Raw genomic sequence first — 26,048 nt, 5'->3', positions numbered from 1 at the left:
TGTAGCCTGTTTCTGTGAGTTGGTATTTTTAGATGATGCAGCTTCAGACTAAGTTTTAACTCCTTGTTTTCTCTTCTGTCACTCATCACTCATCACTGGACTGGCATTATGAACTAATCTATTTGTGGTCAGGAGGAACAAACACAGTCATCAAAATCTCTTCTGATAAACATGTGTAACTATTGGGTTAATAAGAGGAAACAGGTGCACTTCTCCTGCACTTAACTGTAGTTGGGTTTTTTGCCCCATAAGGACATGTGTGAGCATGACTGCACAATGTAATGGCTGTAGAGCAGTGACAACATCACTGTTCAGACAGGTTCCCTATAAGCCTCACTTTCAGCATGCAATTCTGCCTGCCACCTGGTACGATGTCTTGGGAAAATGAAAGGTTAACTTACAGCACAGAGGAAGTGCTTCAACCATTGTGCAACCAAAACAGGAAGAGGACAGCGCTTCTGTTTCCCCGGTAGGTGATGGTAGCTATCCCCAGATACCAAAGAGTATCAGTGCAAGTTCTCTGCAGTTATTATCAGCAGTAGCAGAAATGGCAGACAGTGAAACCATCGTAGTAACTGTGAAAACCCAAGTCGTTGCCTGGTCTGAGGAGAATGGAAAGCGATCCAGTTGTCTTTGCGACAGCAGTGCCAACCATACCAAATGAAAAAGGCTGGGTGGGGTAGGGGGGTTGAAAAGTTGTCATTTTCCACTTAACCTACTAGTTAAGGAGCAACACTATTTATTTGTGGACATATTTCTGTGAAAAATGTCAGGGCATTTTCATATTAGGTGCGATTGTCTCTCCTCTCTTCTCCTCTGCCATTCAGCTTTCAAATAAGTACTACATTCGAATACACTTGCGCCATTATTAACATGACATTTTTGTTGTGCTACAGTTTAAAAAAGGGTGCCACAGATGGACACTGCTGCCCTCAAGACCGTTATCAGAAAAGATTGACGGAGCAGCGAAGTGAAGCTCTGCTCCTAGCCGGAGGAGAAGCCACTGCTGTTGTGCATGGAGCTCTCTGCCTCCCACAGGAGCTCCGACTGCAGGTCAAAGGTGGCAGCAAAGGCAGGTCTGGGTCTGTCTGCTGCAGGTTGCACTGCTGTCTGATATGAGGCATCAGTTTTACATTGAGACCATTTTTATAACCAGGTAAAAACGCGTCATAGTTGTGTTAAATAGTAGTCCACTTTCATGTTTTGGTACAGTTGATGTTCACACCTGATGCGTACCGTACCTGAGTACACATGAACACTACTCAAAGCCACCCTTTCAAATGGACAGGGTCACGTGTACTCACATCATGGCCCTGTCCCTAATTTGAAAGCCCCCGTAGTCTAATATTGTTTATCGATGTATCGCGGTGTATTGGATCAAAGATGATACTGTAACTGTGCCCAGTGACAAAAGCAGAAAGGCCAGCATGTTTATTACCAAATGACGACAGCTTTTTATATCTTTGAGAAGAAAAAAACAAAAGAAACATGAGACCAGGGTGCAACAGAAATTATTTAAGGCTCTGTTAAATCCTCAGCTTCGAAAACAAAAAAATGTACCATGTATCCTGAAAAGTCACAGAAAGCAAGAACTAGTATAAAATTAAAAGTTTAAAACTGGCTACCCATGTCGTTAGTTTTTAATAAATAGGTTACTATAAGAAAAAGAAAAAAAATACAAAGTTAAATCTGATTAACTGTGCCAGAACTTTTATCAAACCACATTGCAGCGGGAGTTATTTGATGACAAGAAATCAGCGTCTCCTGGATTTAAAGCAACACACGTCATGTAGTCAAAACACAAATATGCACTGTGAGCTTCCTTTGGTCGTTCCAAAATCATTCTCCCACAGAGACTCCACGAGAAAACTGAAAATGGAAGACCTGCGTCCACACAATTCATGCCTTGTAGAGACTTTGACAGAATTCAGGCTAAAAACAGTAAAATGGCTCTTCCTTATCACTTCAAGTTGATTTAGTAGAACATTTTCAATTTTGAGCATGCATGTTTTCAGATGAGTTTAGCTGCTTCGGGCTACTGCAATACTAAAAAGGTAAATCCTTGATGTTACAGGTTTAATCCACAAAGGCGTACATCCTGTTTACGTTTCCTGAAGCTAAAAAACTCGCCACTGTAGTTTGTGTCAGTTAGAAGAACTAATTTATACAAGATTTTCAAAATAAAGCGAGCAGCATACCTGGGCAGCAAACTGGTCGAAGTATGCATGCTTAAAAGTCAAAATGCTTCAATATTATGAAATACTTTGTCAAATTCCAAACTTGAGACATAATACAAGTAATAATAAAGTATATAATAGTGATTAAAGCAGCTTTAAAAAGAAGCTGCAACCTCACAAACACTCCTGCTTATTATTTCAGGGATACTGCCGACTAAAAGGAGAGAGAGAGAGAAAAAAAAAGACTGAAATTCACAGATGGCCGTTCTCGCTCATTACAAGTCTGTCTGTCTGACTCCATCCTGGGTCATCATCGCAAAGGCCATTAAGGTTGCAGCAGAAACGTCTTCTAACAGTTATGATATCAAAAATAGGACCGACGTCTTTCCTGTCAGATGCTCTGTGAGAGACAGTCAGAAACCACATTGAGCAGAAACTTTACCAGCTGTGGTAAGGTTTTGTCAGTTTGTCCCCGGGTTCATGGTTCATCAAAATCCTTGCGGTGATCGACACAAATGATGCATCTATAAAAAAAAAGGGAGGAAAAAACAGCTCATGAATACAAGTTTAAAGGGCTAAAACTGGCATTCTCATTGTGCATCTGTGTGGTTACAACAGGCAACATCTGTCACAGAATCTAAAGTGAACTTCCTGTTTTGGAACATAATTTCTTTTTCAGGATGTCACATTTTCCTCTTTCTCCGGCTCGGCTCACAGGACTGTCTGCTTCATTACGGCCCTGAGCTGCTCATACAGTTGTGTTCTTCATGCCACATACTTTCTGCAATCTTATGATAACAAGCTAAACCAACGGTTTGCACAGAGCAGCACCACCCACTCGTCTTTCTCACTTCCAGCCGAACCTCTCCTCTCCCTCACACTGCACTGAAATGCCACACAGTCATCCATTTGTCACATTTCCCGACAGCTTGTGAACCATTTTACACCGGGCACCGCAGGGACATTTTATCACGTTTTGTAAAATTAGTGAGTGGCCAACTGTGCTGTGCTCATGAGCTCTTTGGGGTAGCCCAAATATGAATGCAACCATGCAAGGGAAGACAGGAATGGTGGTGCTTATACCTCTTCCTCACTGTACCACACAGGCTGTGCAGCACTGTTCCTGCTTCTCCGGCAGCGTGGAATAATTCATCTGTCGGACTATCTCTGCGAACAGCTCGTCCACCATGGTCTTGCTCTTGGCAGAAGTTTCAATAAAAGGGCAGCCCCACTCTTGAGCCAGAGCTCGCCCGTCTGACCCGGCCACCTCGCGCTCAGACTCCAGGTCGACTTTGTTACCGACCAGGATCAACGGCACCTTCTCGAAGCGCTTCACTCGCACTATTTGGTCTCGCATTGGTCTGATATCCTGAAAGATGAAGAGGGAGAGGACATGAGTGTGTGGTTTCTCTGGAAAACTGTGTGTAGCATTGGAACAAATAATCAGTATGTCAGTGAAGTTGTTTTCCAATTCCAAACTACAAACGTATTCTTTTCAGATTTCCAAAATGCAGGTCACAATGGAAAAGAGAGAAAATAAGGCATACTTTAAAATGTCTGTGTACATACTTCAAACTGTTGACTTTAGAGTGTCCTGTTGATGTAAACACACACACACACACACACACACACACACACACACACACAGCTGCCAATAACTGAGCATGGTGGTGAAACAGCTACATAAAGATTTTAGACGACAAATAGAGAATAATATCAAACATCTTCCTTTCTCTTTGTAAAGTTGGCAACAGGTTTTCCAAAGTTGCAATTTGAGTTTTGGTATTGCATCATTTCCTGTTTGTATAAAAGACTTCAGTGCACTAGTTTTTTGTACACCAACTGCGAAACAGTATACAATGTGAAGAAGAATATATTACAGTCTGTAATTAGCACAAGTACAGAAATTGGGACACAGCGTAAATCATAATACATTCCCTGTATAGCTTCATTATTACACAGGTACTACAGTCCTTTTTAAACCTGTAAGTTATTTGTGTGGTTATTTTTAGCTTTTTGTGGGCATTCACTACTTTGCTGTTTCTGTTAAACACAGTTTGACCTAATTCAAAGGTTTTCTTTACTCTGACGTGAAAATGCACCCTCCTTTTCCTGCATACATTTTAATATGAACCTGTTTTGCACGCTTGGTAACTCAAGCTGACACTCAGTTTACACCTGTTTTACATTTGAATGATGACACACTTCCATGTTTTGTTAAAAAGTGTCAATGTACTTATTTACCCAGGGTCTCTGTGTTTCTACATAATAGCTTAAAGATGAACAATTGTCCAGTAAATAAATGTAGCACAAGTTCCTGATTTTGGGGATTATTTTACAATTTTGCTCCACAATTACAAATACATTGTGCCATACAGTCAATGATCGTGTTGCAATACACCCACAGATCCATATAGCCCATATAATGATGCAAATTCACCATGACTACAGCACCACTGGCTAAAAATGGTTGCATTCAAAGCACTGGATTAAATTTTTGCTTCAAATTTATTTCCATTTTCTAATAATAAAGTAACATTTGAATGGTGCAGAGCTCTGGAAATAGAAGTGTGAATCACACCCAAATATAGCACATAAATGCTGTGAGTAACTACATTGCTATGCAGGGTTTAAGGTGTGTGGTTTCAGGTACGTGAGGTGACACCAGGTACCTGGAATGACTGCTGGTTGACCAGGCTGTAGACCAGGATGAACCCCTGTCCGTTCTTTATGTACAGATCTCTCATGGAGGCGAACTGCTCCGTCCCCGCCGTGTCGAGGATCTCCAGCACGGAGGGAGACGAGTCCACCTCGATCTCCTTTCGGTAAAAGTCCTCGATGGTGGGGTCGTATTTCTCGATGAAGGTGCCGGTGACAAACTGGACGGTCAGCGCGGACTTGCCGACGCCGCCGCTGCCCAGCACGACCACTTTGTATTCTTTCATTGGGGCGGTCGAGGCAGGCTAACTTAGCAGCTAACGACTTAGCTACACTGCTATACTCGCTCCAGAAACATTTATCAGGCCTTTTAAAAAGCTAACAAGCGTACTGACAAATGTTAGGCGATGTATAATAACTCTTCTTCAATCACATAAACCCGAGTGTAGCGCTCATGCTCGTTGTTTTTCTTGCGCTGCCTCGCTAATTAACGAGTAAAAGTTGACGTCCGTTAACGTTAACTCTGGTGTTAGCTAGCATTTAAGCTAGCTCGCTTCTGGCTAAATTCACGCTGTCCCATGCTCGAGCCTCAAGCCTTCACATCCGATCTGATAAATCACAAGTACCGAGGACTCATTCACGAACTTGCTGTCTAGCTACTGACAGCAAGTCACACTGATACACACTACACTTCCCCTAAACACAGCATGCCAATTCCTGCACACACACACAGCAGCCCGCCGGTGTCGCAAAACGCAGCGCTGGAGATGTCCGTCCGTCCGGGCCTGGTTCTGGTTCCGGCCCGGCCCGGCGCCTTGGCACCCGGGCGTGCTATCGACGGACACACCGCAGATTCAGTATTATAATCCGAGGGTCCATTGGCTACAGTTTGTAGCTGCTCCAGTGTATGTTTGACTCTGCGCTGCAGAGGTTTGATTACAGAAAGGAAAGCTTTTTCCACCAACTGATTTCCTGAAGCTAACAGTCTGGTTTCCGTTAGCGACGACAAGACTTCCTGTGTGACTGTTTTCACAATAAAAGCCTCTACCGGAATGAAAAAAGCTTTACAGTTGCTGCAAACATAAAAGGCGACCACCACCTAAATTAAGAATTCAAATGTATTATTTCGGTGGCCTATAATTTGACAAACTGTCTTTCAAAGCCAGAAACCAGAGAAGTAAGTCTCAAACTTGTGATGTCAAGTGTAAAGTCTGGAGCTGCTCCATAGATGGTAAATGGGAGAGTGATTTTGTGGACCCACAGAATGGGCATAGTTCCACTTGAATCCTAATAACCATGTTTAATTTGACCCCATTGCAAAAGTTAATCAGTTACTTCAGAATGCCAGAAACTGTAAGAAAACCCTTTATTTTAAGTACATCCTGTGTGTTTAATCATTCACAAGTCAGATACTTTGATTGATTTAAAGTCAAGCAATAAAATACCACTGGAGAGAAATGAAAATAATACTAGATGACAGGCTAACAGTTGTGAAGTTATCCATTTGCTTTTCATATTGATAAATGTCAATAAGCAGCATCTTATGTGGCTAGTGGTGAAAACACATTCCATGTAACTGCAATGTCCCTGGTTTGATTTTGGCTGAGGAAAGTTTGTTGTATGCCATACCCATGGACAGATTATCAGACAATGGGCCCCTGGGCACAGATCTGCAAAAGGCCTCCCCACCTCTCCTACATAAGAAGACAACACACATGGTTTATAGTTGTTGAGCCTCTTTTTGTGTTGTTTTATGTGTCTTTGGGTAATTATGTCTCCTTTTTGGTCATTTTGCGTCTCTTCCTGGTTCTTTTGCACATTTTGTAGGTATTTTGTGTCTCTTTGCAGTTCCTTTGCATCTCTCTGGTCATTTTAATTTCTTCTTGGTCAGTATGTGTTCATTTGAGTGACATTTTGCAGGTGACAGAGAGGGAGACCACCCTTACACTTTGGGCCCCTAAGCCTGTGTCCAGTGGGTCTGTTCAGTAATTCTTCCATGGCAATATTAATCATCTTTTTCTCTCCATGTTTCCTTACTGTATCTCTACAATCACTAAAAAATAAAGACACAGCGATAATTAAAAAAAAAGTATTATATAACTGAAAGATAAATGTCAAATGTATTACTGTTGCAAAACAATAATTATGAATCAACCCATATTTCATTTATGAAAGCTTAAATGGTGTAAATTAAAGTCAGCAGATGTGTCAAAGGAAGTGAGTAAATTTTGTCCTCCAATGGATCACCTTCTCTCACCTTGCTATGATGATGTTTAAATGTACTCCAGGGTGTGTGAGTACACTGTGACATCACTGTGCCATGTGGTTACAGATGCAACAGACATAAAACTTTGAACCAGAGAGGCCAGTGAAATACTGATTTTCAACCGGTTATTAAGTTACTCAAAATGTATGAAAAATAAATTCTAAGGTTGGTATTATTCATGTTTTTTTTTTTATTATTTTCTGCATGATTCTTGGAAAAGTTCCTCCAAAACTACAATTATTTTGTCAAAAAACAAGTTGTTTTGTTTGGTCTAATATGTGCATTTGCAAAGGGCTTAAGCTTAAGTAAACATTGTCGCCTGGAAGATCATTGAAGGCAGAGGTAATGGCCTACATCTTTTTTCCCCCAAGTATTGATCAAACACTAGCTTTAACCCAGTGGAATTGCAGTTTTAACATTTCAATATACTGTAAGACTAAGTTCATGAGATATCCATGACTTTAACTGAAAATGTAACCTTTATTCATATAAATATCATCATGTCATACACAGGACAAAACCTCACAATCCAGGAGATAAACAGTCCCTTTAAAGGTGACACAAAAAGATGACAATCAACAAAACACACCACAAGAGGATCACAATTATGTGTTTTATTAAAGGTCAAACAGAAATCGCAGAACTCATCATAGGCACAGTAACTTACTCTTAATAGCTTTACACTGCAAAATAAATTGGCATGTAGCACAGCAGCACATACAAGCACCACAAGCAGAAAACAGAGTGAAACGATAGATGACTAAGAAACAGCAGTCACTTTCAAGTCTGTCCTAGAGTGTCAGAGAGAGTTTTTCATATGGCTTAGTCCTGAACAGTCTTTGGCCCTCATCATCTTCCACGGGTTGTTGCCATTCAGTCTGCGATTGTACCCAATTTAATAACGACTCACCAACGAAGGAGTTTAAATAAAGGGATGTATTTTACACACACTTGGTACATGTGCTGTTTTAAGTCAATTCAAATGTAGAAAGTAAAAGAGGACAACTACATCCTGCATGATAAAGGCACGATTACAACTAAATTGTTTTAAAATAATGACAACAACAAATCAATTCCAAAACAAAATCACAGTCTTATTCACTTGTTGGTGACTGGAAACCCACAGTATGTTAAGTCCACTCCACGTGTGGAGTCAGAGGGCTGTGAACCGATTCACCAGGATGACTCAGTCAATCCACCGCTAGGACAAGTGCCATGGCAACAAAATCGTTGGCTTTAATAGCAATTGAGGAGCATCACATGTCCAAATCTGCAGGAACATAGTTGCGTAAGGATGTTGCTGCTGCTGCAAGGATAACATTGGAAAACCAGGTTGTTTGCAATTTTTGACTAAAATCCTGAGGAGAATTCAGATTTATTGTTGTTTTGGATAATGACACCAAGGGAGCAAAGAAGAACCCATTTCACAAAATGACAAAAGTAAAGTGAGTTTAAAACCCTGTGAAGACATCTCACATCCATGTCCCTCCACAGTCTGATTCTTATATCTGCTCCTCTTTTATTCCTGACTGCTTTTCAGCCTGCAGGTGGAGCTGCTCTGTGCTTTATTTTGGTGCATTACTGAGAGAAGAATGCACCTGCGTTTAAAGGGGAACACCACCTAAATTAAGATGTCCAATATGTTCATCCCATGGCCTGAGAAAGTTCAATCAATACTTGTGAACATGAGCTACTCTCTCTCAAACCAGAGAAGTAAGTTTCAACCTTGTGATGTCATCAGGTATAAAGTCTGCTCTAAAGACATTAATAGGAGACTTATTTTGTGGACCCACACTGTTTGTTTTGTCTTTTTTTGGTCTTTTTTTTTTATACCCAAATGAGCTTTATTCTGTTGTAGTCTTCTTAGTTGTGAAACATACTAACGTTCCCATATACTCAGATCATTCCCCAGTGGTTCCAAACCTTTTCCCTTCAGGGAACCACTTTTCTATCATTGAGTAAACTGGCGATCCCTGACTAAGTGACCCATTTTATTTTAGTTTTCCTGATATTTCATGAACTTTTAACACAGTTCTGTCTGTGTTATGCAATTGTTCTTTTAGCTCTTTGGTTGTTTTAACAGCTGAGCGTGGCTTTCTGTCAGAGAGTGAAGACTAAATGAATGAAGCTTTCGTCGAGGTGTTCACCGTGCCCTGATCCTGGGAGATTACAAGTTTATACCTTTAATTATAATCTAAATTATACAACTAACAATTTCATTTAGTTTTCTTAACAGACATAATTTAAATGCTGACATATAGGCCTGTGTATTTGAAACGATGTTTTTTACACCCCTTAAAACCAAGAGGACCCTGCGACCCCCCGTGATGCTCCTGGAACCACTGATCTGGACATCTTTCACAGTTCATTGCTTATAGAGCAGCTCCAGACTTTATTCTTGATGACATCACAAATTTGAGTTTGTGCACTTTAATTTTGGAATTTGGGAGAGAGTTGTTCTTGTTATATTTCTGGACTGTCTTAGACCACAGGAATAACATGTATGAATTTTGAAAATGGGTGTAGTCCCCCTTTAAAGGACGAGGTTAGTACTGGTTTATTAAATATATTTCAGACTGTCTATAATCTTCTAATCCACCATTTGTGTTTGATGTCAGGGTCAGATATGATAGAAACAAAAATATCCCTGTAAATGAACAAAAAAAAGCTTTTATAAAGCAAACCATTTGTGGTTTACAGCTAGGCAATGTCATGCTTGGCAAAGAACAGGGCTCTAGCAAACAAACAAACAAACAAAGAAAAGGACAGATCCCTCAGAGCAATCTTTTGATACTGTAATAAAATGATAGACATACTCATATCATTAACAATACATTGATTTGATTTTTAATCAACTCTTTTATCTATATTTATTCAAAATAAATTTTGAGTATTTTGACATAGTTATGTACATAAGTGCAAACAAGGTGAACATCACACATTCGTATACACCTCAGCAAGGATCGACATCACCCAGCACAGCTGGGCACAAAGAGACTTCTGGACCACCTTCTTGGCCAAAAAACTAAAAACAGAACCCACTAATGAAGCTCCGTGCAGAGGAAACTGAGCGAGGGCCGGTCAGTCTGCAGGAGGTGAACAGTGAGGAGTGTTCGATTTTACAGAAAAGGATGAAGATCTTTCCATTAGTCCAAAAGCCTCTTTAACCTTCCTGACAGATAGGTGTTTGCTTTAAAAGCCAAAGTCCATTCTTATTTCTCAAAAACACCATGTACAAGAACAAAAAAAACCAAACAATTAAGGTCAAATAAACAAAACAAAATAAACACCTGATCTCCCCTAAGGACCTTTGGATATTACAAGGATTTAAGTTTTCCATACAAAATATTTAATCACGTCGCAATAACAAGACAAACTAATTAGACATTCCCTTTTTGAATAAGTTAGTGATGTATGTTATTTCAATTAATGTGAAAAAAATCACAATTAGGGTAATAGAAAGGTAGCCATGTTGTCATTTTGTTGCCACAGCAACAGCAACTATTACCATTAACAATGACTCCATCATTGTATACAAATGATTTTCATATTATATCTTTTTTTCTTGGTCTACACAAACTATTAACTATGTATAAATGAGTTTTTTATTTCCATGCTGTGTTTTTTATGTCAGTTTAAAAAAAAAAGCTTAACTTACCATTAATACATGTCACTTTCATACACAGCTATCACATCTTTATACAGTGATCGAGAAATAAGGCCCTTTGTTTGTGCCCCGGGCAACACAAGTATGCTCAGGACCGAGTTGACTGTCCGCATGCTAAAGGATCTGGTCACTGGACGCAATGATCAGAGCATTTTGCATATTCCAGAGCAATGATTCATGACTGTATGGGAGAAATACAGTGAGGCCCAAAGGAAATCAAGTACAAGAGAATGAGAAAGGGAAAGAGGTAAAAACTAATTTTTCTCATGCCACTCCGCAGTTCCCCGACCACGCTCTTGTGCATACATATGTCAATATATGTACTTCAAAATTCAAATGCCCTCAAGAGGCACAATTTATTAATCAAGTATTCTGGTTTTTTTTCCCAGCTGGACAGCAGTTAGTGAAGGCATAATGATGTGAAGGAGGAGGCGAAGGCTAGAGGGAGGGGTTTTCTTGGCTGGACAAAGCTAGTCTTTAAAAGCTGTAAGATTTAGACAAACTTAATTGTCTGGACATTCGAATCATCAATTTCATCAAATAGGAGAGAAATATTTCAAGGACTCGAGAGAACATAGCTGCTCAACACACTCAAAAACAGGGGTAAAGGAGAAGTACGTTTCTGTACCACAAAGTACATTTCTTTAAAAGATGTTCGATAACTGGTATATAGCAGGCTACGAGATGTTTGATCCACCATGTAGATAAAAATGTATGATAGGTTGAATATATACTTCAGCATTTTGGGAAATTAGTTTAGCCTATTTGTTTTCTTTAAAGGGGTTAGATCAGAAGATTGATATCACACTCACATCTGTGCCATAAATATGAAGCTTGAACCAGGAGACAGTTAGCTTAGCTTAGCATAAAGACTGGAAACAGGGGGAACACGTTAGCCTAGCTCTGTAGAAAGTAGAGTGAGACCAATAAATCAACCAATATTAGCTTATTGTAGATATGTTGTAGTAGAAACTGCAGTCAAAATGCCAAATTAAGCTTGGGGTAATTTTGAAATAGTGTCAATAGTACATAGTTTGTTCACCAGAGAGCACTGAGAAGATAAGGTATGTCACATCAGTACTTTCTAAGTCCCGCCCCTTTTCATTCTGTGCTCCAATAACAGTTGAGCAAGCTTTGGCAGAACCTCGGTCGACTTTCCTCTGTTCTGCTATACTTAGCTAGCTATGCTACATGCTAAGATTATAAATGTTGAAAAGACAACCAAGTTTTGAAGATGGTTAAAAGATGTGGCTGGGGACTGTCACAATCTTTACAGACACATTACATTATATATATAGTCACATCTAAGTTAGCTAATGTTGGCAAAACACAAGCTAGCTAGCTAACATATTGCTAAAAGGAGTTAGCCTGATGTCAGATCACCGGTATCAGCCTTGTTTGCTTCCTCATGATTTCTGTGGTAATATTAAGGATTTGAAAAAGGCTGGTGACGTATTTTTAAGAATGACAAGAATTGTCGTTAGCCAGAAAATAAAGGCTGACGCTCCTTTGTTAATATTATCTCTGTGGGGCTATGTTCCTCCCTTAAGTAACTTTTGTGGTTATTATTTTGTATAGACACAACATCATCATAAATAAATGGTCCCATTGCATACTGTAGCACTTGCTGTTAGTTTCTGTAAACTAAATTGCCTGCTATACACACTGCTGCACCTAGCTAAGCTGCACCAGCATCGCCATGTCTCCTTTTGTCAAGCTTGCCCGACCTAGCAACAGTAACTAAGTGGGCGGGACTTGGAATAGTCAATTTAAAAACCAACAACCATCCATATCAAGACTTTTTATGGTTAGATTTTATGCTGAAAAAATTAATAGCCTATCTGCTATTAAACTAGCCTGCTAATAACTAATGTTTTAAACTCCTAAGGGCCTGTGTCCACAAAGCATTTTTCTTCAGCAGAAAAGCGGTGGCAGGGCACCAGGGAGCGCTTCATAAAAGCGCTTTTTTAAAATGATGTGCTCCCTATGGGTATGTTTCTATGACAATAATATCTTGACACTAACAACAGCTAGGTAGCTGACAAAACACTACATCAACAGAGGGTTGACTACACAGTCAACAACAAGCTAACAAAGCCAATGGTGATAAAAGCACTACACTCACCAGCAACATACAGTGTCCGCCATCCATCTGTTCCCAAAAAATGTGCTTTTCTGTTTTTGTCGTGACAGCAGACAGTAGCCTAGCTAAAGTAGCGGCAGTGGGAATATTCTAGAATGTCACTGACATTGAGTGCAATTACATGAACATGAATAACCTGTTAATCAGGCTTATCTTGGTTATGATCACATTTGGGATATGATGTTTACATGAGCACAGAGAAATCCAGTTATTCATATTCCCTGAATTCATCCCAGTTTCTTTCGGAGTACTGCAGCTAGCATGTTCAGGTTTCTCCTAATGTAATACGATGTTGAATTGGATGGGTTATTCATTCCTCCTTATTCATGTAAATGCATTCATTGATCGAATCACTTCCTATTGACTGTGTAGTGTGTAAATCATTCACTATATTGTCCATGGTATGTTCACGACTTTCCCGTTTCCAGCCTTTATGCTAAACTAAGTGGCAGCAGGTTCTAGCTTCATATTAAACACACAAACAGGAGAGTGGTTATAATCCTCTCATTTAACATGGAAAGAAAGCGCTCTGTTCCTTTAAGGGACACATTTATACCAATTCAACATGAACATTCACTAATGAGGTTGCTCAGGTGGTAAAGGGGGAAAAGCATTCACCCACCCAAACCCAGGATCAGTCCCAGGGAGCAGTGCTCCCAAGCTGTTTCCATTAAACACAGTTGACAGTGTTAATGGGTGGGAAGCCAGTGAGGGATTACGTCCCTGTCACAGCGCTAGCAGCTCCCAGTGGATAGCCTGTCTACACTGTTACTTCTGTGTACAGCCTCCCCAGTGGGAACCTACACAACCAAGAACTGTAGTACAAGGAGTACTGACCAATCCACATTATTCAAATAAAATGCCAAAAAAGGTCTGAATGCTAATTTTCTTTTGCCCAGCGAATATAACATGTTTATAGGTGCATTTTGGGCACTTTGGGTACTTTTGAAGGGAGGGGTACAACAACTGACTGGCAAGAAATGGTACTTCAATGTACCTGTACGGTGTACATTTGTACTTCAAAGAGTACAATTCTGCTCTACCTTTTCCGAGAGTGAAAGATATTTCTAAAAGTAGTCACACCATCCATTGACATTAAATATAAATCTATATAACAATACACATACTTTAATATGTCTTAACACAGTATCAGCATGGTACCTATGTGACCTCAGAAATAGTCTATATATAGTGAATCATTACATTTCAACATGCCGGTCTTTTAGAAGGGCATGTGTAGAGTTTTTGCATTAGATACATTCACGACACAATAACATTATTTAAAATGAATAATGTTCAGTGGGAAATGCCGTAATATCTGCAGCATTTACAACTAACCAAATATGTGATTCATTGTCTTTTTCAACACACTTAAGTATGCACACAAGTCACTAATTTAGTTCTTTACATAAACGATAAGACAGCACAGCTGTCTCAGAGAAGAAACTAGTACAGATGTGATTTACTGTTATAATAATGTACCAAATAACACACCTATCTTTGAGCACTGGTCTGTTCTTACAGTGTATTGAGAGTGGTGGTTTGAGGAGACTTGAAAGAGGCACATTTGAATTTGGATAAAAGTGATTTCAGCTCGCTTTCCAGAGCCGTTACGTTCAATTTTTCGCGCCTACAAAGAAATTCTTTAGACATTTGAAAACCAAAAACCCAACTGGTTTGCCGTTTTTTTTTAACCATCAGACATCAAACGAGTAATTTATTCCTCCATCTCCCGACTTTGCCATAACTCAATTCTGGTTATAACAGCTGTGGCTGCAATATTCAGAGTCTGACTGCTTTTGACAAAAAGGACACATCAGTAGAAAAGACGACACATTATAAAGTCAGACAGGACATTTTCAAGTTCTAAGCTTTCTCCCTGAAGAGCCAAAAAAAACATAAAAATCTTGTGCCACGTATTCAATCCAAAAGCCGCATAAAAGGAGACAATTACACAAACTGCCTTTTTAAAACACAACTCTGCGTTAGAGGAATTATTCAGGTATTGCATCGAATGGGGGGAAACTCCTTGCATATACCAACCACTGCTTGGCACACACAGACTTTAGGCACAACATCAGGAAACAAATCCAGCTCCCATCTTGTGCAATAACTCTGACATCAGGTGTAGAAGTTTAAGAGGTGCCAATTATAAGTCTTTTAGCTTAGATCTGACTCCCAGAATCATCGCTTTGTCTTTACTACGATTTCACACGGGACATCTGACTCGTCGCCTGTAGATTGTCTTTCTTTTACACCATATTTGGATTTCAAATCATGGAGGAAACAGGACAAACAAACCTTACCCATCACAGCCAAGAAACAACCACTGATAAAGATACTGCATCACTCATATTCAACCGTTTTAATGACACGATCTCACCTGCTTTAAGGCAGTTTGTTTCTTAAATCAAGAGCCATGTTCTTAGAAATCTCTCAACTCAGCCTCTTTAGTATAGAACTGATTGTATCCTAATTTTATGACACTGTCAATTTGTAGCTCTTTAAGGTTGCTGCGCTAAACAAAAAGTAAAGTCTCATTTGCTGCTTTTATTTAAGTACCAGATACTGACTGTGAAACCAGGGGCTAAAAAACTGATTCAAATCTAACTAAACATTCATGAAACGCTATAAATTTTAATTGGCGATCACTGTTAATCCTAGATTTTCTTCGACAGGTTGACACACAGTATGTATGTGACAACAGGTATTGCCTTTAATTGCAAAAATAACAACATCTCTCAGTGTATGCTGTCAAGTGTTTTGAATTACGTCGGGAAACTAAGTCTCCTCTGCAGCTGAGCAGATAAATCAAAGGCACAAACAAATTAAAAACGACTCGTTGGCGTTTCATCAGGCAAGATGAGACCATGAGAACAAACTTAATGGTACACATGGTACAACACAAATGTTACATTTGTAGCCATCTTTGAAACGTAAACATGACATGATATGAAACACTCTTTCGTTTCGACAACACGTACTGGTTGTAGACCAGCAGCAGGTCCGTTCGCCGCTCAAATGGTCTCAATTTCCAGAATTTCTGACTTTGGAACAGTCAAAAGTGTTGGGTCGCCTCATGTGATGGCTCCAACCCATAAAGGGCGTGTAGTCTTAAATGTGTGTGTGTGTGTGTGTGTGTGTGTGTGTGTGTGTGTGTGTGTGTGTGTGTGTGTGAGTGTGTGTGTGTGTGTGTGTGTGTGTGTGTGTGCACATGTCTGCTGCACTTTTAAGGTGTGGGCATGTATGGCTGTAAGAACGAGGGAGCTCTATTGCTCAGCCTGATCAAGTCAGAATGCATCAGGATGGCTGCTTTAAAGCAACAGTAATACGTCCAGGCTTGTATTGCGTCATCGCAGCTTCGTTAACGTTCGTAATATCTCGTAAAAGAGGTTTCACACTCAGTCAGTGTGCACTGTAGGCGAGGCACATGTTTGCTGCATTCAGAAAAGATGACCGCCCTGGTAGTGCGCAGGTGTCAGGGACTTTAACTGGGGTTTCGGGAAAGGCTTACTGAGTTTAGCGCCACTGGAGCCGCCACCAGCAGTTTGGGGACGGGACAGAAATGGGTTTCCATGGGAACGCACTGGAGCTCCACTGGATCAGGGGTCAGGAGCTCAGACGGGTCTACTGGAAGAGAGAAAGGCAGGGGTGTGAGGAGGAGCAGTGAAATCACAGTTAAAAACAGCAGCCTGCCATGATTCAGTAAGTTTATACTAATAATGTAGAGCCAGGACTTTAGCCAGAACATGACAGGATTTGGTTTTTAACAGCAAGTGGTCAAGGTGCAATGAAAGCATGTATTTCTGAATAACTGTTACTATCATTGTTGGAAAGGAAACTGCCTACCAGCCATCATATTATAGTTTAAAAATCTGCTGAATTGTGTGTATTAATATTTTTCCTTCTACATTTTGTTCTTCATTTCAGATACATAAGCACATTCAGGCCATGAAGGAGAAGTTGGACTGGAGAATTGGAATACTTGACCCACAACATGATCTTGTGTGCATCAGTTACTCACCCCGTGTTACATAGAGAATATTTTTGATGAATTGGAGTAAAAGGGGGCCACGTTTAACCACACACAACTCATGCAGCAAAATCCAAGTACACAAATGTGCGTTTGAACTCAGCTCCTGCATTTCATTGAGCAGAGGTCAAACACACATGCTTTCCCTGGTGCACTACTTGTCCATACATGAGATGGCAGGTTTAAAATAGTTAGGTTTAAGTGAAAATGCATGTATTTGGGGAGTACTGAGCACAAGACTGGATGAATGAGACTTGGATTATAGTGCACAAGTTGTTTGAGAGTCTGTAAACACATGTTTTGATAGAGTTTTGCTGTTGTTAAACACTTTACTTCAATTCGTCAAGAATTTTCTCAGTTTTTGGATTCTTCGTTCACCATGGAGGCGCGAAAAACAAAGTTCTCTTAACAAATTCAACGTACCACAGGGTGAAAAACAGATATACAAATATTGATTTTGTGTGTGAAGTATTCCCCTAAAAAGCAGCACTAAAGATTGGTGGTGAAAACTCCTTAAAGTAAATACATATAACATAAGCATATCACACTGTATATTGGAAAATATAATATAAAAAGGTATATTTGCTGTATTGCTCTGCCACAGGCAGGTACTAAACCCCCTTGCTGTTTGGACATTTTTGCCATGAAATCTGTCCCATCTGTACGACAGAAGGCAAATTAACACTGGATGTTAAAGGAAAGAGAAAAGCAGAAGCTTTTAAATTACAGCGGTTTTGCTACTGATGCCAGACCACATACTGTGTGTCCATAGATTACATAAAACACTGAGACAAGACAGTGAGGCATGACACACCAAACTACAACATTCAGATGAAAACAGTTAGGTATCTGAACTGTTTTCATTTGCTCACACCACAACAGACTGGAGAATGAGGACAGATGAAATGTGAACATAACACATGTGACACTACAGGCACCTGATGAGAGTGGACTACGAACAGGACTCAGGACCTACTCAGCTAAAAATAAAAGAACTGAAACGAAAGAGCAAACCTGATTCGAGGCGGCAGATTCAGCGAAAGGAACATTGGTGACTGGGGTCGAAGCCGACGAAACAGTGGAGGTGGTGGCACCGTGCATCATGGGAACTTTTATTCAGGCGAGTCAGACGAAACACAGAGGACGAGGATGTGGGCGGGAAGGAGGAGGAGGAGGAGGAGGAGGGGGAGGGAGGGAGGGAGGGAGGGACAGGAATGATATGGTTACCATGGCAAAATGTGTCGGATCAAAAGTCATGGCACAAGTCAAGTGATATTGCCAGGATGAATAAACAATCAAGACACATGCAAACGAAATAAGAGATAAAGGAAATCACATATTTAATTAGCCAACCAGTTACAAAACAAAAGAAAATGCACTGTTTCACCAACAAATGGTCGTTAAACAAACAATACACAGTCATACAATCTGATCAGACTGGAGTATCTGATATATTGTATTCAAATGGACAAGGCATGTGTATGGAGCGAGCAAATGATCCGTAACAGACAAAAAACTTCTTCAATAATGTCACAGCTTTAATGTGACAGTGGTTTATATCTTTTGATGAAAGAGTCCTGTGAGTTGATAATCATAATATATCTGTAATTTAGTGACTGACTGTCTTCGCAAGATCAATTTCAACATCTCACTTTCTATTCAACTCATAAATGTCCTGTGATGAAGGTGCTTTGGACAAACACAGCACTGACACATGAACTACAAAATAAGATATTTGTATGATATCACACACATTTGATCTGCTTTCTTTCAAGTAGGTAAACGGGATAACAAAAATCATTTGACTTCAAGGAAAACTCAGGTAAGATTACAAGTCAATGTAAGTACAACTACAGTAGTCCTGACAGTTGTTTATGTCTTCTGTGACTGTAGGAGTTTTGTTAAGCTTGATAAAATAACCCATAATGAATTCAGCAGAGGGTATGTCAGCTTAAGCCCAGTTAAGACCAGAGATTCACGACGAGACAAAACAGTTCTAGAACGTTGCAGAGAAAAGCTGCAGTGGTGTGAACTGGCCGGTCTAAGCTCGACTCAAGCCGGGGGATGATGTCACCTGAAACTCAGCTGGTCAAATCAGCTGGGCTGGTTTTAGAGCATAAAGCATGTCAAATGTTTCTACAGCCAATCAGCTTGTGGGGAAGTCCGATGGCCGAGTCAAAATGGCCACAGACGGCGTGTTTGCTTGCTCTGTCCCTGCCGAGCCTTCTGTTTCCGTCCTCATGGTGTGCTGGTGTCATGAGGACGGTCACTGCTGCTGTTCCTCACTGTATGTGCTTATGCCCCTTCACCCACAAACATATTCATTGACTAACTAATTGGTGCTGCTTACTTATATTATTATGGTGTATTTATTATGAATACAGTCTATTTGATGTTTGTTTTGTTTGTTTTTCGCCATTTCATCACTACTACAAATGCTAGCTGCACGTTTCAACTCGTCTCGTCGCAAATCTTTGGTCTGAACTGGACTTCAGAGACCTTGGCTGTATTCAAAACGGCCTATTATATTACCAGTACATACTGGGGCTGTCACTTTCTGGTCAGTTGGTCAATATGCTCTTGTTCAACCAAATTCTCATTGGTAGAACAATCACTGGTTTTACTTTAATGAGCAGTGGCGTGCACAGACTTTTTGAAGGGCAGGGGCGAAAAGAAAAAAAACGTTTAGTGTGTTTTTTGGCTCCAAAGAGGGCACTTTAGCATGCGTTTTGGCTCCCAGGAGGGCACTTTGGCTGCCAAGAGGGCACTTTAGTGCGCATTTTGGCTCCCAGGAGGACACTTTGGCTGCCAAGAGGGCACTTTAGCGTGCATTTTGGCTCCCAGGAGGGCACTTTGGCTGCCAAGAGGGCACTTTAGCATGCGTTTTGGCTCCCAGGAGGCCATTTTGGCTGCCAAGAGGGCACTTTAGTGCACGTTCTGGCTCCCAGGAGGGCAGTTTAGCGTGCGTTTTGGCTCCCAAGAGGGCACTTTAGCGTGCATTTTGGCTCCCAGGAGGGCACTTTGGCTGCCAAGAGGGCACTTTAGCATGCGTTTTGGCTCCCAGGAGGCCATTTTGGCTGCCAAGAGGGCACTTTAGTGCACGTTCTGGCTCCCCAGAGGGCAGTTTAGCGTGCGTTTTGGCTCCCAAGAGGGCACTTTAGCGTACATTTTGGCTCCCAGGAGGGCATTTTGGCTGCCAAGAGGGCACTTTAGCGTGCCTTTTGGCTCCCAGGAGAGCATTTTGGCTCCCAGGAGGGCACTTTAGCGCACGTTTTGGCTCCCAAGAGGGCACTTTAGCACGCGTTTTTCAACAATTGGGCCACGAGGGGGGGCCACTGTGTTATATAGTATATAACATTGTTAACCTCAGAGTTACCTTCTGTAGTGTCCAGTATGTCAGATTTTTCTCATCAGTCCTGTTCAACCTTTAGTGGCAAGGCGGACTTGAGCATGCATGCAGCTGGGTGCTTCCAATAATACAGTGTTCAGTTTATGCTCACATAATACTACAGTGAAAATCCCATTTATTTTTCACTTAAGGCACTGTAATTGCCCGAACACAGAATTTACTTGCCCTAAGCACGTGTTGATGTCGAGCTCTGTGACAGACAAAAAAAGCTTTGTTGAGTTCACCCTCAGTGCACTGCAGTCGATTTAGTTAATCTAGAGATAATGTGCAGAATTGTTTCCCCATCAACTAATCAATTGGTTGAAGAGTAGGTAGGGTTTTGGTTGACCAAGACTTTCTGCGGTTGATTACAGCCCAAAATCTAGTAGGCAGTATGCAAAAGAAAGCAAAAGACCCGAATGTCGAAGTGGTTCAGCAAAAAATCTTCAGTCGACCTCGCCTGATGTATACCACATTGCAAAGCGCTGGAACAACTAACAACTAACATTTAATCTCATGTGAGGAGAACCATTCACAATTATGACAAAGCTACATCTGTAACAAACGTATAACTAAATTTGTCCAACTACTGTATTCTAAACATATCTGTAACATTTAAGTTAAGCCTGCTAAGCTAACACTCGATATCCCAAAGACTGAAACGTTAACCTTAGCAAGCTGTTAATAAAAACACAAAACACAACATGCAGAACTTAAATCTAATGGTCAGTTCTATTTTTTGTTGTTAGGGACAGAGCAGAACATAGAGGCCTATATCCACTGGCAAACTGCCACTATACAGTAGTGGTGGGTTGCTATTATCCGTGCTATTGTTAACTTCTACTTTCCAAAACCGGAAATTGGCAAAGCCTGGCCGAGCGTACTGCAAAACAAATCCATTTAACAGTTTCATATTGCATACTACTAACGCACATACTGCATTTATTGGTAGTATGTAGTAGGTGGTTTCAGATACAGCCCATATATTTTTAAAGCCCCTGTGCACCCACAGAGGTGTTTTCTTTTATGTTGCATATTTAAATCTGTTCTCAGTCAGGAATATGTGGGTGAGTACTAATGTGTTTGATAGAAATCTCACTCACACTGCTGATGGTATTGTTTGTCGGGGCTGAAGAACAGTCAGTGTTATTCATTAGAGTTGCAGATGCATACAACAACGGGGCAGTATTTCTAGCTTTATTTTAATCAACCTCTTGCGAGTCCTTCAACATAATGAAGTGCTGTTAGGCAAGCTGGATTTACTGCCAAATTTATGGAAACCACATTGGAGACAGTTCATGGTTGTGGAATGAACATTCAGTTCGCAGGCAACAGCTCTGGTGGACATTCCTGCGGTCAGCTTGCCAGTGGCACACCCCCTGAAAAATTGCGACATCTGTGGCATTGTGTTGTGCGATACATAAGCACATTTTAGAGTGGCCTTTTATTGTGACCATCCCAAGGCACACCTGTGCAGTAATGATGCTGTTTAATCTTGATATGTCACACCTGTCAGGTGGAAGGATTATCTTGGAAAAGGAGAAGTGCTCACTCAGGATTTTAGCTAATTGGTGACCAAAATGTGCGAGACATGTATCTACTGAGTGCATTAAAACAGCCTCAGATCTTTAACTTAACCCTGGGGATAATGGGAGCAAAAACAAATGTGTTGTGTTTGAATTTGTTTTTCAGTGTACAATGCTAAACAACCAGAGAACTTCTGTAGAGTTTCCAACTGGATCAAATAGAACAAAAATCAGAGAGCTGGACTACAACTGCAGCACAGCAACACATCCTGGAAACTTAATTTCATCATGATTTTAAAACAGCATCAGTGGTAATGTGATATGAATGGAGAACACAAATACACACACACACACACACACAACAACATGTCTTTAGGGAAACCTTTTATGATGCTATCTACCAGATTTGTGACTGAGATTAAGATCAGCATCGCCACAAATGATAGTGCATCTCCCTTTTGTGTGTGTGTGTGTGTGTGTGTTGTGATTCTGATGGATCTTTAATATTTCAGCAATATATAGTATTTTTTTGTAATCCTTGTTAACACCTCAGCACTGGATTGTCACAGGTGAGATGCCTAGCTCACCGGTCTGGATTCTGTTCAACTCCACACATACAGTATTAAATGTACTGAATAAACTGAAATAAACATGTAACCTAAGTAAATTGTTAAAAACGTAGCTGCAGTGACGATCATTCTGTTTTCTATGATTAACCTACAATTTATTCTGATATTTTCAGTATCAGTTTTCTGAAAAATTTCATTGCACAGCCACCATAAAACTGGGAAACACTTCTCTATACTTGGCTCAAATAAGAGTTAAATTTCTGGGAGGTTTAAGGGGGCTGGTGCAGGTTGGGTTCAGGCACTGAGGGTTTTCATACAGCATACACACATGCATGCAGACATGAACACACACCAGACATGCTCGCACAGAAAAAATGATGGATGACTTGCTTACACAAAGCATGACTCAAACAGGACGTTAATGTGACTGCAGACAGGCAGACATGATGACACACAGACATGATGCAATGACAAAGACGACAGGCTGAGACCTATCATATGGTCTTCAGTAGCTGACACAATAATGTGCAGTACGTGCCTCTATAATAACAACCTTGAGGGATCATCGCAGTTTGAGCTCATTAACTGCAATTTTATTTTACTGAACGTTACTGCTGAACTTCTACCGATTACTGTCCAGTACAGGGTGACGTCAAAATCCAACTACAGAAACTTGAAGCTTGTTGGAGAGTAGAGCTCCATCACAATAACATTTAGTCCCCTTTACTCTACATCACAGTAACACTACTGTCATAAAATACAGATACTTGTGACATTAAAGATACAAAAGCTATATGACCACAGCTGCACCTGCATTTCAGTCTAGTCCATATTCTGGATATACAGCAGTCAAAACTCAGATTGTTAATATCAGAGCTTTCTTTGCTTTTTAAGAGTTTTTAAAACATTATCTGTTCTTTTCAGGGCCCTGGTGATCAAGGAATTTAAGGCTCTGTTCATGTAATTGCAACATCCCCTGTTTACGTTTGGCCAGGGACATTTTCTGTCTACTTTCTCTCAAAACATTAGAATTTCAAACAAATACTAAAAAAAAACAAAACAGGGAAACTAAAGATTAACTGAAATGCATTACCTACGACAGGGAACTTATTTAAGTTATTTATACTGTACAGGTATGAATTTAAAAAAGTGCTTTGAAATCATAATCTAATATGGCTTTGGGAGGTTGTTGGCAGCACTGTAAAACATGCTGCATGCTTTGTGTTTAAATGTACAGCCTGTAGGGGTCTCTTAATCAAAACAATGACAACAGACAGAGCAATGCCGTCAGTTTAGGATTCCTTCAGTGTTCATTGTTCAAGAATTTCTTACTGGGAGCTGAGTTATTCGCAGAGGTCTCCTCTCCAAAAAAAAGAAACCGGACCAGGTAATTTAAACTGGTAAAAACACTGAATGAAGCAGTTTCACATTAAAAATCAGTGTTTTTCTGAACCTGTTTGGCACAGCAAGGGCTGGATCCGAGCTGCTGACAATGTTTGTTCAACTTGTTTCTCTGATAACTTAAGATCCAGACGACTAATCAAATGACTAAAATCCTTCATCTGGTTAAAACATATCGTTAAAAACAACTAGGGTTTGCAGCGATATACCAATTTCAAGGTATAATGTATAAGTTGACAGTACTATGTGCATTTTCTTATCTGCAATATTAAAGAAAAAAAAACCCAACTGGACGTTGAATCTCCCCTTTATTTCAGTTATTTTCTAAGGGAGACTTTATACCCAGTTATAAAACGTTTGTTTAACCATCAATAAGCCTTACGTTTTCATTCATTTAAGGGTCATTCTGACTGATGAGAAGAGAAATTCTTTAATACCGTGATACCATGAAACCATGGCATTTTCTGAGACGGTTATGGCGGTTATCCTATTGTGAAAATCTCATACCTTTGCAGCCCTAAGACGACCAAGATCTACAAAAGTGTTTCAATTGAAAGGCCATTTATGACAGCCCCAAGCAGACAACTACAACACTGATTCATGTGCAAAGAGAAAATGACGCCATTGACAGGTGACGGTGACCAAATAACAAGGACCTTATCCTTGTTTAAAATGAAAGATTTCTCTGGGTTTGAACATTGTTGGAAACATTTGGGATGATGTAAGAACACAGCTCAAAAAAAAAAAAAAACATTGGTCCAATCGTTTTTTGATATTTTAATGAGGAGAAGTCACATATTATATCTTTCACTGGTTGACAACATGCTAAAGAGTACGGTCATGTTGCAGTTAATCATTCAGTCATGTATTACAGACTCCTGTCCACTGCCACACACAGTGAAGTTACTGATCTCCAGCTATGATACAGCTGACCTACCAATGTCTCCTGAGGGCAGCATCGTGTACACAACAGAGCCTGTCGCATTATGTGAAGACACAAAACAAGAGATGGATGAGAGCAGACGAAGAGTCAAAGACAAAGACAACGAGAAAAAGGGGTAATCATCAACAGCAGGTTGAGCCAAGTCGACAGGTTCAGGTTAGTGCAGTCGACAGTGTCGCAGTTAGTGCACACACGTGAACCAACACACAAAGACACACAAACAAGCTGATCAGTGAAAAGCAAACTGCTTTCAGCTGATGAGCAGACACTGAGGCTTTGATCAGTATCAGTATGTTGTAGGAGAGATGTATCCAAGATAGAAGCTGTGTATGACAAATGAATGCAGAAGTATTATTCAGTGCGCACAGACCAGGTAGTACAGTATGTGGGTGTTTTGGCCTCTATGTTGTATAATTTAGGAATGTGGTATATCAATTATTCATGTCTGACAGCCTTCGAGCATTTCACGACTCACTGTTTCTTCACAGCTAACATGACATGAAAAATGTCTCTTCAGTGCTGATACCTGCTGACGTCCCTGGTATCACTATGTGCCAAACACGTCAATAAAATGCATTCTCATGTCTGTTTATATCTCTTTTCTTCAATCACACTTATTAGTATATAAAACACAAAAGGCAGCAAATCTTCACATTTTTGAGGCTAGAGCCAGCAAATATTTGGTATTTTTGTTCGATAAATAAGTTTAATAATTAAGAGAATTTAATAATTGTTGGAAATGAATTCTATATCAAATGACTAATCAATTTCATGTATTTGTCTTACACTATGATGTAATGTTTGTTTGTGTAGACGAGTCTCTGCTGATGGTTAAAGGGAAACTCCGGTATTTTTTAACCTGGACCCTATTTTTCTATGATCTTGTGTCTGAGTGACTCATGGGAACAACAATTTTTTAAATTGTTCCAGTATTGAGCGAGAGCGCTGCAGCCAGCAGTGGTGAAACAGGCTAATAAGTAACCACTCAGGGAAAGTGTGCACCTTCAGTGTACGTCCTCTAAAAGTGCTTGTTTCTGCCACCGACAGGCTGAGATAGTTGTTACGAGTGTCTGACAGAGAAATGAAACGTTAATCCATACGTTTTCTTTGTTCTGGTCTGTTTTGTGACCAAGTCTCGCTTCAGGAGAAGTCATTTTCACTTTGTCGAAATCAGCTTAACATTCAGCCATGACTTGAAAATCTCTTAGAAGAGTACTTTGCCACAACAAACTAATACCAGCACTCCTCTCTTCAACTCACACTGGAGGCTCCACCAT

General features: G+C 40.2%; 2 protein-coding genes across 2 annotated transcripts in view; both read right to left on the bottom strand.

The window, feature by feature from the left end:
* Positions 1 to 1,400: 1,400 nt before the first annotated feature.
* Positions 1,401 to 5,847, bottom strand: rap2c (RAP2C, member of RAS oncogene family). Its single transcript, XM_050042051.1, has 3 exons — positions 4,850 to 5,847; positions 3,261 to 3,546; positions 1,401 to 2,701 (listed from the first exon to the last, which is right to left on the bottom strand). The coding sequence occupies exons 1-2, from the start codon at positions 5,120 to 5,122 to the stop codon at positions 3,268 to 3,270; spliced, it is 552 nt and encodes a 183-aa protein (XP_049898008.1). The 5' UTR covers positions 5,123 to 5,847; the 3' UTR covers positions 1,401 to 2,701; positions 3,261 to 3,267.
* A 10,565-nt stretch (positions 5,848 to 16,412) lies between these two features.
* Positions 16,413 to 26,048, bottom strand: part of mbnl3 (muscleblind-like splicing regulator 3) — a 37,425-nt gene continuing 27,789 nt past the window's right edge. Inside the window, exons 7-8 of the mRNA XM_050041628.1 lie at positions 17,959 to 18,053; positions 16,413 to 16,541 (exon numbers count right to left, since the gene is read on the bottom strand). Coding sequence (XP_049897585.1) covers positions 16,539 to 16,541; positions 17,959 to 18,053 — 98 coding nt within the window. The 3' untranslated portion in view covers positions 16,413 to 16,538. The remainder of the gene's footprint in view (positions 16,542 to 17,958; positions 18,054 to 26,048) is intronic.

This window comes from Epinephelus moara, chromosome 4 (assembly GCF_006386435.1).
Source record: "Epinephelus moara isolate mb chromosome 4, YSFRI_EMoa_1.0, whole genome shotgun sequence".
In the NCBI taxonomy this organism is placed as follows: domain Eukaryota; kingdom Metazoa; phylum Chordata; class Actinopteri; order Perciformes; family Serranidae; genus Epinephelus; species Epinephelus moara.
This window is presented reverse-complemented; position numbering and strand designations above follow the sequence as displayed.